This window comes from Cupressus sempervirens, chromosome 6 (genome assembly GCF_028749045.1).
Source record: "Cupressus sempervirens isolate cs-2001-9-10 chromosome 6, ASM2874904v1, whole genome shotgun sequence".
Lineage (NCBI taxonomy): Eukaryota > Viridiplantae > Streptophyta > Pinopsida > Cupressales > Cupressaceae > Cupressus > Cupressus sempervirens.
The window spans coordinates 205233146-205246328 of record NC_143123.1 but is presented as its reverse complement, the minus strand read 5'-3'; the positions used below and the strand labels follow the sequence as shown (position 1 = coordinate 205246328).

The following is a 13183-nucleotide window of genomic DNA, read 5'->3' as shown; positions in this document are numbered from 1 at the left end:
CCAAAAACATGTTTTAATATATGCAATAACCTCCAAAAAGTCCGATTTTGAAGAACATATCTTTGCCCTCCAAGAACCCATTTTTGAAGATTGTGAGAGATTTATTTGATGGTTTTGCATTAGATTTTCTCCAATAGGGTTTTTCTTTGCTTGGCAATGGATTTTTAAACATCAAAAATGGATTTATCTTGCTAAAAACGTTTTTCCAAACTCCCTCCAAGGGCATGTTTTTGGAAAAATCTTCAAAAAAACCATTTCCGGCTAATATTTATGCCCAAAGAGGAATCGATTTGGCATTTTAAGTGTCTGTCATTGCATTGTGATACCCATTTTCAACTTTACAAGCCAAAACATTTTTGTTTCATGTCTTATTATGAATCACGCTTTTGCTTAGAATGCCCAGAAAATTGGGGTTTTAATCCACTTTTTTGAATTTTGGAGTTACGTTTTTGCATTTTGATCCATGTATATGCATTTGGGGAAGTTGTTTTTGCATTCAAAAGTCAAAAATGACAACATGCATTTTTTGGCCACGTTTTTGCAAAAACGGCTCAGATTTTTGCATTAAAAAAGTCATGTTTTTGTTCAAAAACTCAAAAAAATGCATTTCCAGCCCATACCTTTGATCAAGAGGGATTTTTTTGAGTTTTAAGTACGTTCTCTTGTCTTTGGAAACCATGCATTTGACACCTTCATGTCAAATTCGACCCTTCATTGCTCATTAATTTGTGTTAAATGCAAGTGTGGAAAAAGTCAAAAAGTTGTTTGAAAATCTGGATTCGAGGAAGAATTGGTCTTCACGTCTATAAAACATGCTATTTTGGCTCTTTAACCTCCAAGTAAATGAACATTTTAGAACTTGCTCATTTATTCATGCTTATCTTGCTATTTTCATGCATATTTTAGCTTGAAATTGCACATTTGTCCATATATATGCCATGAAAAGTGCATTTTGCCTTTAAAAATGATGAAAACTCTCATTTTCACACTTTTGAAATTTTTCCAAACTCCAAATTTGAAATTGCATGTTGAAGTGCTTTGCATATTGACATGTTTTAGTCTTTTTCCAAAGGCATGTGTTGTTTTGTGCTTGTTTTTGTTGTTTGCTTGCTTGTTTTTTCATTTTTCTTCTTCTGGAAGAAATTGCAAGTTTTTCCCTAAGAACTTGAGCACGTTTCACTTCACTCCACATTCCATTTCCATCTTTCCATGTCACAACATTTCGCATCTCATCTAACAAATGCGATTACATGTTTTCCATCTCATTCACCATTCACACATGCATGTAATTTCATTTTCCATTTCCTTCCCTCCATATGAATTCGCAACTTCATGAGCAAGACATGTTTCCGCATTTTCCTATGCTTTCCATCTCATCCTTCATCCCTTGTTACATGTTGCATTTACATGTAATCTATTTTCCGTGCAATAACATTTTGAAAGTCTAAGTCGCTTTTTAAAAGTCAGCAATCTCTATTTGGACGCATTCCCATTTGCCAAGCACTTTAAAAAAAAGAAAAAAATTATGGAAAGTTGTTCCAAGTGTACATCTGGATATCGTCAAGAAGATTTTCAAAGTGTCAGAGACTCCAGTTTTTCTTGATCTACAAAGGAGAATTCATGACAACTTGAATGAAAAAAGTTTGATCACATCAAGCTTTCAAATGACAGCAGGAAATTCATCAAAGTCAGAGGTTATTAAAAGATGCAACACCATGGTTATCAAGGTGAATGCAGTAGCACAAAATACAGGAACTCCCAATCCTGTGATCATCCGAGAATGCGTCGCCAAGTATAAGGTCTTTTAGGACAATCCCTAAGATTGTTTCAATTCTCTTTCGTCTTTCTTCTTCTTCTTCTTCTTCTTCTTGTTTCATATTTGTAGCTGGAGAGGATGCATGGTATGAAAAAATGTAATTACATATAATGCAAGTTACATGTATGTTAAAGATGTAATGCGAGTTGCATGTAACGCTATATTTTCTCTTTTGGTTAGACTAGGTCAAAGTTGGTTGAGTTGCTCCCACTTTTTCCTCCACCTTTTTCTCAACTCCTGTACCTATATAAAGGAGTGCCCCCTCATTGTAAAAATCATCTTTTGTTGTGTGCAAGAACGCTTTACCACATTTGCGCAAGCATAACTCTGATTGTGTAATACGAATTTGGGAGAAAAGTGAATAAAAGAAGCAATTGGATTCGAAGCTTTGACTGGAAGCAATTGTGATAGAGCAAATTAGAAGCTTTGACTATAATTTGTGCCTATTGTCTTGATTCATGTTATTATTGTGTGTTCAATAAAAGAGCATAGTGATTTAAGAAGCAATCGGAGTCAAAGCTTTGACTGAAAGCAGTTGTGGAAATATATAGCTAAAAGCTTTGTCTGTAGCTTATACTTCTTTCTTAATTCAAAAAATAGTTAAGTATTCTTACTTTTAGGAGTCTTTGTGCCCTAATTGTAAAGCTTTTCATATAGAAATACAACCAGACTTAGAGCCAAGCCAATACATTTTTAGCTAGCCTTTGAATTAATGAAGGTTTATCAATATCACTATTTCCAGCTCTTGATAGAAGTATAGTTAGAGATTCACCCTGCCCATTACTCGCTCCACGAGTAAGTGGATTCTTTCTTAAAAGATAAGAAGAAAGGATATTAGTAACACCCATTTTATAAAAATCTCTCGATTTCTTGCTTAACTTGAGTTGATCCAAGGAACAGTGAGAAGGGGGAGCCTTCCCTTTAAGGTAGGAGAGACTTTGTCTCACATGCTGTGGCTGGTCATCCTATTTTGCGACTGGATTTTTATCCAAAACTGTCAGTTGCAAAATATCCACCCAACAGTCCCCTGAGGTCATGTCCCATAAATTTTGGCTTCATCCTGTACAAGTACCACAGACACATCCCCGTCCCCTAATACATCCTCATCCCAGAAACTTTGTGGAATATAGGAAAAAACACAAAAAATAGAAAATAAAGAAAACTCCAAAATAAAACAATATAATCTCTCTCAACATAGACAGTTTGAGCCAACAAGGCTTTTTACAGATGACTTAAAGGTTTTGATGACTCTCTCTCAGCATAGATAGTTAGAACCAGCAGGGCTCTTTACAAAAGACTTAAAGATTTTAACAATCATACTTTATTATAATTTAATAAATAGTAAAATTCAAGCTTGAAAGTTGTTTACATTTATAATTGTATTCAATATAACTATAAACCCATGAGCTTGAACTTTCACAATTTATTCTAATCTGAATAAATCCTTTCTATGTTGAAAGTGTTGATTTATGAATCAATAGAACGTTGGATGTCAAAATTATAGATATATATATATATATATATGGGTTCATATTACATGGGCTCTTGAGGGCCCAATTGAGCATACTGTTTCTATACATCCACTTTTGCAACATTCATATAGCAGTAGCAGACATTTTTGCAGTTTAGTCATAGAGAATTAGGATTTATAGCTTTTATTGATGCTGAAACTTGAATTTCATATGTATTGAAAAATTAAACTTGTTTCTTGATCTATAATATGTATTAAACACTAATTTTGGTTCATCTGATGGAAATCAATAGTATACGCTACAAAGTCATGCATATGCGATTTTTAGGAGAATTGTAGCAACCCCAAATCTACCTGATATCATGCAAATCAGATCTGCAACTTGGCAGTTTTATTTATTTATTTCCAGTAAAAGTCACTATATAGTATATATACTTAATTTTTAAATTAGGTTGATGCACGATATTCAATATCTTGTTGCAATCAAATAAAATTAGAACTGATGCATAATACCATATTTTCTTGTTTGTGGATAACTTGCCCCTCCATATTGATTTAGGAACTGTGGATAGTGTACGATATGAGAATCTTGCGAGATGATCTTTTGATGTCATCGTTTTACAATATGGTAGAAGTTGAAATTGTGGTGGTAAATAACTGAATTAGAGAATCAGTTTCCCATAATAGAGTGTTCACTAATTGGGATAATTTAATAATAATATGCCGGAATGGTCACAAGACTCTGTAGAATACATTCTTACTACTAAGAGTGGGAGCGGGTGTGAATTAGTATTAATCAAACACTTTTTCAATTCAATCTTTTGATCAATTTCTTCTTTCTATTTGTTAAAATAAAGCACTAAATGAAAGATAGAGGATATTCACCACAAGAAAAGAGACCAATGCACAAGAATATAGCGTGGAAACCTGAGAAGGGACAAAACTGCAGTGAGCATTTCTGCTAGGATCTACTGTCCTAATCCAACCTCACAAATTTGAATCAGTTACAAGATTTAAGGGCTACACCCCTAAGGAGCATCAACTCTTACCAAAATGAGCACCTACTCAAACAAGAAATCAATCTCTCTTCTGTCACAGTCTAAGCACAATTTAGAACACCAACTCAATTGTCTTAACTTCATGAATGTTACAGAACATCACTAAATGATAGAAGCATGACAAACTCAATATATTTCAGAAAATTTACAACTGCTAGGAGTTCCAAAATTTGACAAATGACTTCTACCTGGAATCATACCAAAAATATCTGCAAATGAACTCTGTATTCCAATGTATGAAAACCTGTAAAATCAATTTTCTGATTTCCTGTTTCTGATCTATTACAACAAGATTCTATCACGAATTCATTTAACAGTTTAAATTCAAGAAAATCCCTTTCTAGTTGTCTTTGATTACAAGTTTACAGAACATCACTGTATTCAGATTTGATTAATTATAAAAAATGTGATAAGAAGCTTTAGTTGAGGAAAACATCATACACATACCGCCGAATATTAACAACTGAAAGTAATAAACCAGAATATCCATACCAGTTTTAGAATAACTCTTCAAGGTGTGCAAATCTTTGTTCTTCGTTAGAAACTTGTACACAATATTGATAATCCTTTATTCTTTATTCACAGTATAACTGAGACAGTATCAGAAAATGCTTTTCTAGAACGTTGCCATCATAGTAATATGCTTATACAATCCACATACAGAGTGGTTTTCTATACTTTCACAAGTTTGTATGATTTTGTCTTCAGTAGCACCTTGTTATACATGTCACCACAATTTTTATCTCACCAAAAAAAGAAACATATCTTATCTTCAAATGGATGGGAGATATATAGAAGTCTATATGACTATTCAACCAAACACAGTTACAACTGCTCCGTCTCCACAACATGATAAGTGGCGGTAGACAGATAAGATTATCTGAACCGATAAACTTTAATCACAGCTAACAAATACTTTGCTTTAAGATGCAAAGGCCCAATAAAAAAAAACATATCCTACCATAGAAATTGGAATCTATTATTTAGCTTCAGAAAATGACTATATTATAACAAATTCAAACCATATTATTTTAGATGAAGATTTTTGTTTCATACAATTGTTTTAGTCTCATTATATCTGGTATTAGTGACTCATAACAAAGCTCAATGATCAGAATATAAAAATACCTTTCAATAACATGGCACCCAATTTGGCAACTTAGTTCAATTGTGATATTGCTATCAGGATTTAACTGTTTAGTTTTGAGTCAAACTCATTGACTCATGTTTCATGAGTAGTGATCACATGAAGCCATTTCTCATGAGAATAAATGGAACACTTAGCACTCATTGGATCTAGGTGGTGGTCATAGAGGTGAAGCACCAGGACTGCAAACTTTTCTCCATAGTTGTTCACCTCTGTTAGCATCACCTAGATTCAATGAGTGTTAAGTGTTGCATTTACTCTCATGAGGGATGGATTCGTGAGAATCACTACTAAGGAAACGTGAGTCAATGAGTTTGACTCAAAAACTACGCAATCAAATCTTGATAGCAATATCTCCTACTAATCGATTGATGAGCTTAAGGGGCTTTTTAATAAATGGTTCATAAGTACAATACCTGGTGAAGGTTTTACAAATGGGGTTGCAAGAAGAGTGGGTTTAAGAATGGAGAAAACTTCGTAGTTAAGCACACTCAAGCTAGAGGAGACTAGAATGGTGATCTCCTGGGAAGTCCTAGTGCCTCATCTTTGTAAGAATCACCTAGATCCAATGGGTGTAAGTGTTCCATTTATTCTCAGGAGAGATGGATTTGTGTGAATCACTACTCATGAAATATGAATCAATGAGTTCGACTCAAAAACTACACAGTTAATCCTGATAGCAATAACACAATTTGACGACTTGTGGAAAATATTTCCAACTTATCAACTTTGTTTAATACTAAGGTTCCAAGTTAACTTGTGATTGAGATGAATACTTATCTATAAGAGTGGACCACTGTCAAAGATTGATTGCTGAACGAAAATGTACTGAAAATAGAATTTTTGGATGTTATAGCCTTCATTTTATTTCTATCAGATCAAACCAAAGATGCTGCGAAATAGTTGAAGAACAATTAAAATAAATTCATACACAATGAGCTATTGGATCACTGAATTGTTTTTCCAGGTCAACAAGCTATTTGGAAAGGAAAGTAATATCGCGCGCGCGCGCGTGTGTAAACTCAAAACCCATCACCACGAACATAATTGAGAAACCTCTTAGTAGAATGAATTCATACTTACCATTAATGGAATAAATTCACCAATCAGGTTTTCATATTGAGCAGTTCATACTTAAGAAAATACACAATAAGGTCTTTAATAATCTATCTACAAAATGCACAAAGTACCAAATTCCTGCCTGTAATGGTAAATGAATTGAATAAGAATAAGAAAATTGAAAAAAAAATGCAAAATTGAACAGCACCGTGCTAGAATTGGACTCCAGATTGTCTCCAGTTCCTATACGAGTAAATAAACGGTCCACAACTCTAAATGTGGCAAAATGAGCAGGAACGTAGCAACCAATTTGAGCAAGGATTACTATAAGGCAAACTTGCTTAAGAAAAGTGCTCTTTCCACTCCTGAAAATCAGGACATAATTAAAAAATATTTCTTCGTAAGTTCATTGTATTATTAGAGATCAAGTTCCATATCTGACACTTGATAGAAATTTTCCTGCTTCATTTTAAAGAAAGTTACCATGTTTCAGTCCTAGAGAATTTTCTACTGCAAAGAGAAACAAACATAAAAAATCGTATAATGGTTACACACATGTTCGGTCCCATGACAATAACCATATTGGAAGCTTCTGAGAGAAAAGTATTGTTTGCCTGCAATAAAGACATTTTTACATCATTTCATTCAAACTGGCGACTCAACTTACTGTGGAATTCAAAAGTCAATTCATGTTTTAGGGTCATAATAATAAAAGTGTATATATAGTTTTAACTTTGAAGTCATCTTGATAAAATCAAACCAGTAGAATAAATAGTGAAATGACATTAAAAACTTACAACAAAGCCTCCAGGGTGAATGCATTCAATAATAGGGTGCCTTCCCGCCTCTATTGCCATTGGGCCATTTTCTTATGAGCTCAAAAAATACCAGAAAGCATTATTATCAGTTATATGCAATTAATGACGTTCCCTGATACAACTTGTGGAAGTGTGTACCTGTGAACTCAGGTCGTGTGTAGTTGTCAACAGGTTTACTCAATATCATATGTGCAAAAGAATTTACAATCATGTCCAAGAGACATAAAGATTCTGAAAGAAGAATAAGGAGAAATATGTCTTCCCTTATAGAATCAATTAATCCTGTGTAAAAATAATGTGTCAGCTGCTTAAAAATTACCCAAAAACATATATATTGTTGATTTTCAGCATCAGATTTGTAGTCATGAAAGATGAGCAAAAACTGAATAGAGTCTAGCATTCTAAACAACAATATTCAAGATACCTTTCATAAATTATGATAAACCCCTTTTTAAGAGAATCTTTATTTAATCTTGTCAATAACCATCAAAAGCTGGCAGTGACATTCTCAGAGATGAAATACCAATGAACACAGTTGAAAAAAGTTTCTAAGGCCTTCCATAGTTATGGCTCATTCTCACTCGTGTAGTATTTTTTTTTCTTTATTAATTTTTTTCTTCTTTTGACATCTTTTGATGTCCCCATTTTAGCATATACTTTAAATAATAAATAAATATTTTATATAAATTAATATTAATAATGATATTAAAATAATAATATTTTATAAAGTAATATTACATTATAATCATATAATAATATCATACATATCGTATTATAATAATAATCTAATTATGATTAAGATATGTAGCAACATACTATATTAATAAAGTATTATAATCTAATAATATAGTTGATATATTATTAAATTAATATATATTATAATATAAATATTAATATAATATATTTTGTGATATTAGTATAAATAAATAATTAATATAATATTTTGTGATATTAATATAAATATAAATATTAATACAAATAAATAATTAATATAATTATATTATTATTAATATAATATAACTATTAGACTGAAAAGACGTAACTCTTAGAATTAAAATATGTATATATTGAATGCAAATTTTGGTAAGAGACATCAGAGAGAAATATTGAAAAGCATAAAAAAAATGAAAAAGAGGTAAATTATGAAATAACCAGAAAGGGTCATTACAATTGGTATCAGAGCTGTGATCTTGCCATCCTATAGGGTAAGAAAAATAAGAAAAATAGATTCGCCAATAAACTTCAATTATAATAAAACACGACTTCTAGGAAGAAAACATACGTAATTGCTGTTATCTAACGTACAAATAATCAAATGCAGAATCTCTACAGGTTTTTCAATCTTAGTTAAGGGTTTTTGACAGGTCACAAAAAAACCCTACCAAGGAATTTTGTTCTTGTTTTAGTCTGAACAAAACACCAATGCCAAATAGTGTGAAATCTTAAATTAACACACGCCAGTTGTTCAGCTAAAATGGAGTCAGAAAATGAAGAAACCATCAAGGACTGTGCTGAAAACTTGCAGAGAGAAATATTGAAAAGCATACAAAAAATGAAAAAGCACTCTTCTAACATGAAGATTACTAATTATGCCCAACGTACAAGTCTATGAGGGAAGTTTCAACACTCAAGTATAAAATGAATGTTGATGCTTTCTGGTACAGGGGCACCTAGGTAGGCTTGTGAAAAACCTAGGGCTCCTAGGGTGTTTTGGCTTGTAGTGGTGCTAGCCACACCTCTAGGTGAATAATAGGGCTAGCCTAGTCCTAAGGTGAAGTTGTTCAGGGTAAGTTGCTCATAGTTGCTCAATAAGGTCAGATTCAACATTTTATTTGGTTATTAGGATAGAGTGGTCACATGAGTGTTTTTAGGACCTTCTTACATGTTTTTCATCCATTGGATACTCTTAGCAAGGTTTGGCAACCTTTGGAGCAAGTTTGAGGGTCAAACACTCAAAACTATAAAAATTGCTCAAAAATTGTCAATGTTGTCATCGACAACATTGACAACTTTTTGTTCCAATCGAGCAACTTCTTCGTTGGAGCTTGGTAACCATCTGAAGCAGTTGGGATCGGTGCGAGGATGTGTTTATAAGGCCATCCTCAAACTTTTGGCAGGGTTGGAAGTTTGTGAAGATTCTATGTGTACGGACTAAACAACAAGTTCATTATCACAATTTTATGCTTTTTGCAATTTTGGCATTTTAATGGATTAGTTTAAGAACTAGTATTGCTTGAAGTGTTAGAAGAGGTTGATGTGTGATATTGTACAGTGTTAGTTTGTGGTTTTGTAGAGTTTTAGTTGCTTGTTTAAATTGTTTTGGTTTTTGTCATCCTGCTGTTCTGTACCGAGTGAGTGAGCAAAATGGAGTCATAACTCCCTTTTCCACCGTAGGGCTTGTACGGTCTCTTGGGATTTGCAAGATGACTCCTTGTACATATTGTATAGAAAAGGAGGGCCCTTGGAAAAAAAAGAAAGTGATTTTATGGTGATGCCCTAAGCGAGCCAAAGATGCATGGCTAGGGATCACAGTCAAGCGCAGAGGTGTTTGAAGTGGTTGAATGTTTGTGATACTTCAACCAGAGCTTGGAATGTGTTGGAGGATGTTGTGGTGAAGCCCCAACTTCAGTGGGAGGCATTGAGGGAAGTCCTATGGGAGGCAAAACCATTTTTTCATCAGATAGTTTGCTAAACCCTTAAAACCCTTGTTTTAAGGCTAAATTTGTGCCCGTACTGTACGGACAAATTGAGAACCCTAGAGTCTAGACCACCAAAATCCTTGCAATATTTGAAAAGGGTGTTTGGATCAGTGGTTTATTTGACCTCTTGTTAAGGACTTTTGCAAGATATTTGGGATTTTCTTCATTAGGAGGGCTAATTGCTTGTAGTTTTGTTTCAAGCAATTTTGTGAAATCTTGCATGATTTTTGGAACTCGATTAGGGATTCAAGTTTGATTGTGGTTGTGAATCTTGAGGGGAATCCAAATGCCTTCTTAGGTGACCATTCATCCATTTGGGGAGTCATATGAGTATTTGGGGTTGGTTGTAATATGGATTGCTATTTTTCTTACATTGGTGTGCACTAGTTGAAAAGCCTAGGACCTCTTTGTTAGAATCCTAAGAAGAATAGGGTAAATAGTAACCCTATTTAGGTCAAGAGAAAGACCCAAGGTATCCCTAGGAGTAGCTAGGGTGGGAGCAAGACTAGTTGTCACATTAGAGTGGTATCAGAGCAAGTTAAAGACTTGGGAAGAAGTTGTATGTCTACAGTTACTGGAGAGTAAGTGGGTGAGTCAAGCATAGTGACTAATGCAAAGCTAGCTAAGGAAGATGATGAGTAAAAGCAGAAGAATAGACTTCTTGAAGTAGCCTTAGAATAGGTGAAGACAAAGTTGGATGAAGTTGCTCATGCAGCTAGAAAGAAGGAAGAAGAAGATAATGAGAAGGGTAAGGAGATAGCAGAAGATTATGTTGTCTATGAGCCAGACCCTATCTTGAATGAGGAACCTTTCTTGAAAGCTATAAAAGACTTAGGAGGGAAAGCTTTTGAAGGTGTGCCACTATTCAGTGGAAAGATGGACATAGATGCAGTGATAGATTGGTTGGATAGCATGGAGAACCATTTTGAATGTGAAGGGGTGTTAGAGGCACGAAAGGCCAAAGTGGCTAAGTCAAGACTTAGAGGCTCAGCCTTAACTTGGTGGAAATATGTCCAAGATGAGAGGATTAGCATGGGCAAGAAGCCTATAGCCAATTGGAATGCCATGGTTACCAAATTGAAGGAGAATTTCCTACCTGAGGATTTTGAAATCCAGCTTCAGAAGAGAAGACAAGGATTGAAACAAAAAGATCTAGATGTGGCTTCCTATACAGTGGAGTTTCAAAGGCTATGCCTTAGATCCAAGAAACAAGAGGAAGAGCCAATAAAGGTGGCTAGGTATTTGGGTGGTTTGAAGTGGAACATCCAAGAGGAGCTTAGTTTGTAGACACCTACTACCATTCAAAGGTGCTATCAGCTAGCCCTAAAGGTGGAGGAAAAGAATAAGAAGAAAGAAGATTCCAACTTCAAGGATAGAAGAAGGGGCAAAAATCAAAGAGGACAAAGAGGAGGTTACCAACATAGAGGTAATGAGCAGAGAAACCAAGGTGAGACCAAGTTGATAGAGCAAGCCACTGAAAGCACTTCTAGAGGAGGTTACAATAAGGAAGAGGTAACCAAGGAGGTAGAAATAGAGGCAGAGGATCAGGCAAAAGTCATACTTTGCTAGTATGAAGTGTTACAACTGTGGTCAATTAGGCCACCCATATAGGTGCCCTAAAAAGCCCTCTTCTTCAAACCATTACAAAAGAGTGGCATATGCACAATAAGATAATTCTAGTTGCAAGGAGGATGAGGTGGATCACATAAAGTCTGAAAAGGGAGAGAATCTTATGTTTAGAAGAGTGTTGATCAAACAACCTGCTCTTGATGAATTTATCATACGAGGGCTCTATTTAGGATTAGATGCAAAATCCTTGGAAAAGTTTGCAAAGTTTCCATGGATTCAGGTTCTATTGATTATATAATATCAAAGAAGGCAGTTGAGAAGCTTAAGCTGACTAAAATACCACATGTGAATCCATACAAGGTAACTTGGCTCAACAAAGGGCAAAGCATACTGGTGAATGAACAGACTTGGGTGCACTTCTTCATAGCAGGGTACAAGGACAAAATATTGTGTGATATTTTGCCCATGGATGCTTGCCATCTACTATTAGGTAGACCCTGGTAGTATGACAGGGAGGCAATTTATGATGGCAAGGCAAACTCAATATCTTTCAAGAAAGGAGGCAGAAATTTCAAAATCCAATCTTTGTTGGAGGGAGAAGAGCCATAGTCAAAGGTGCCTAGTGTATTGTTATGCAGTGGGAAAATTTGTTAAGGATCTTAAAGATGAAGAGAGCCAAGGCTATGCAGTGGTTTTGAAGTCCAAGGGGGAAGACAAGACAGTTAAGAAGCCATTACTTGCAGAGGTTCAAGCATTGCTTGAGAAATACAAAGAAATTGTGAGTGATGGCACTCCTGCTACCCTACCTCCTGGAAGAGCCATAAGCCATCAAATAGACTTTGTTGCTGGTGTATCCTTACCAAACAAAGCAACATACAAGCTCACTCTAGACCAAAACTTGGAAGTGGCAAGAAAAATGTAAGAACTAATGGACCAAGGTCTGATCAAAAAGAGCATAAGCCCATGTGCAATTCTTGTTGTACTAGCATCTACGAAGGGAGGAAATTGGAGACTGTGTATAGATTCAAGGGCCATAAATAGGATCACAATTAGGTATAAGTTTCCCATAACCAAGATTGAGGATCTCATGGATTGTCTTGGAGGAGCTATGTACTTCACCAAATTGGATTTGAAGAGTGGATTTGAGACAACAGATGGGTTCTATAAATGGCTTGTGATGCCATTTGGTCTTTCAGATGCTCCTAGCACATTCATGAGGCTCATGAATGAAGTGCTTAAGGACTTCACTCAAAGGTTTGTGGTGGTGTATCTAGATGATACATGCATCTTTAGCAAGACCAAGGAGGAACACATCAAGCATGTTGAGGCAGTATTGTTGAGACTTCATGAGAAGAAGCTTGCTATAAACCTTGAGAAGTGTGACTTCTTCAAGCAAGAACTGGTGTACTTGGGCTTTGTGGTGTCTAAGGAATCCTTGAAGATGGATCAAGAGAAGGTTGTTGCTATCCTCTACTGGCCACTACCTACTACATCTACTGTGGTAAGAAGTTTTCACGGTCTAGCTCAATTCTATAGGAAATTCATT

General features: G+C 34.9%; 1 protein-coding gene across 1 annotated transcript in view; it reads right to left on the bottom strand.

Moving 5' to 3' along the window:
• MSH4 (MUTS-like protein 4) overlaps positions 1-13183 on the bottom strand; it is a 342254-nt gene that overhangs the window by 71564 nt on the left and 257507 nt on the right. The window contains exons 16-19 of the mRNA XM_089789754.1: positions 7508-7651; positions 7349-7419; positions 7107-7165; positions 6760-6916 (exon numbers count right to left, since the gene is read on the bottom strand). Coding sequence (XP_089645880.1) covers positions 6760-6916; positions 7107-7165; positions 7349-7419; positions 7508-7651 — 431 coding nt within the window. The remainder of the gene's footprint in view (positions 1-6759; positions 6917-7106; positions 7166-7348; positions 7420-7507; positions 7652-13183) is intronic.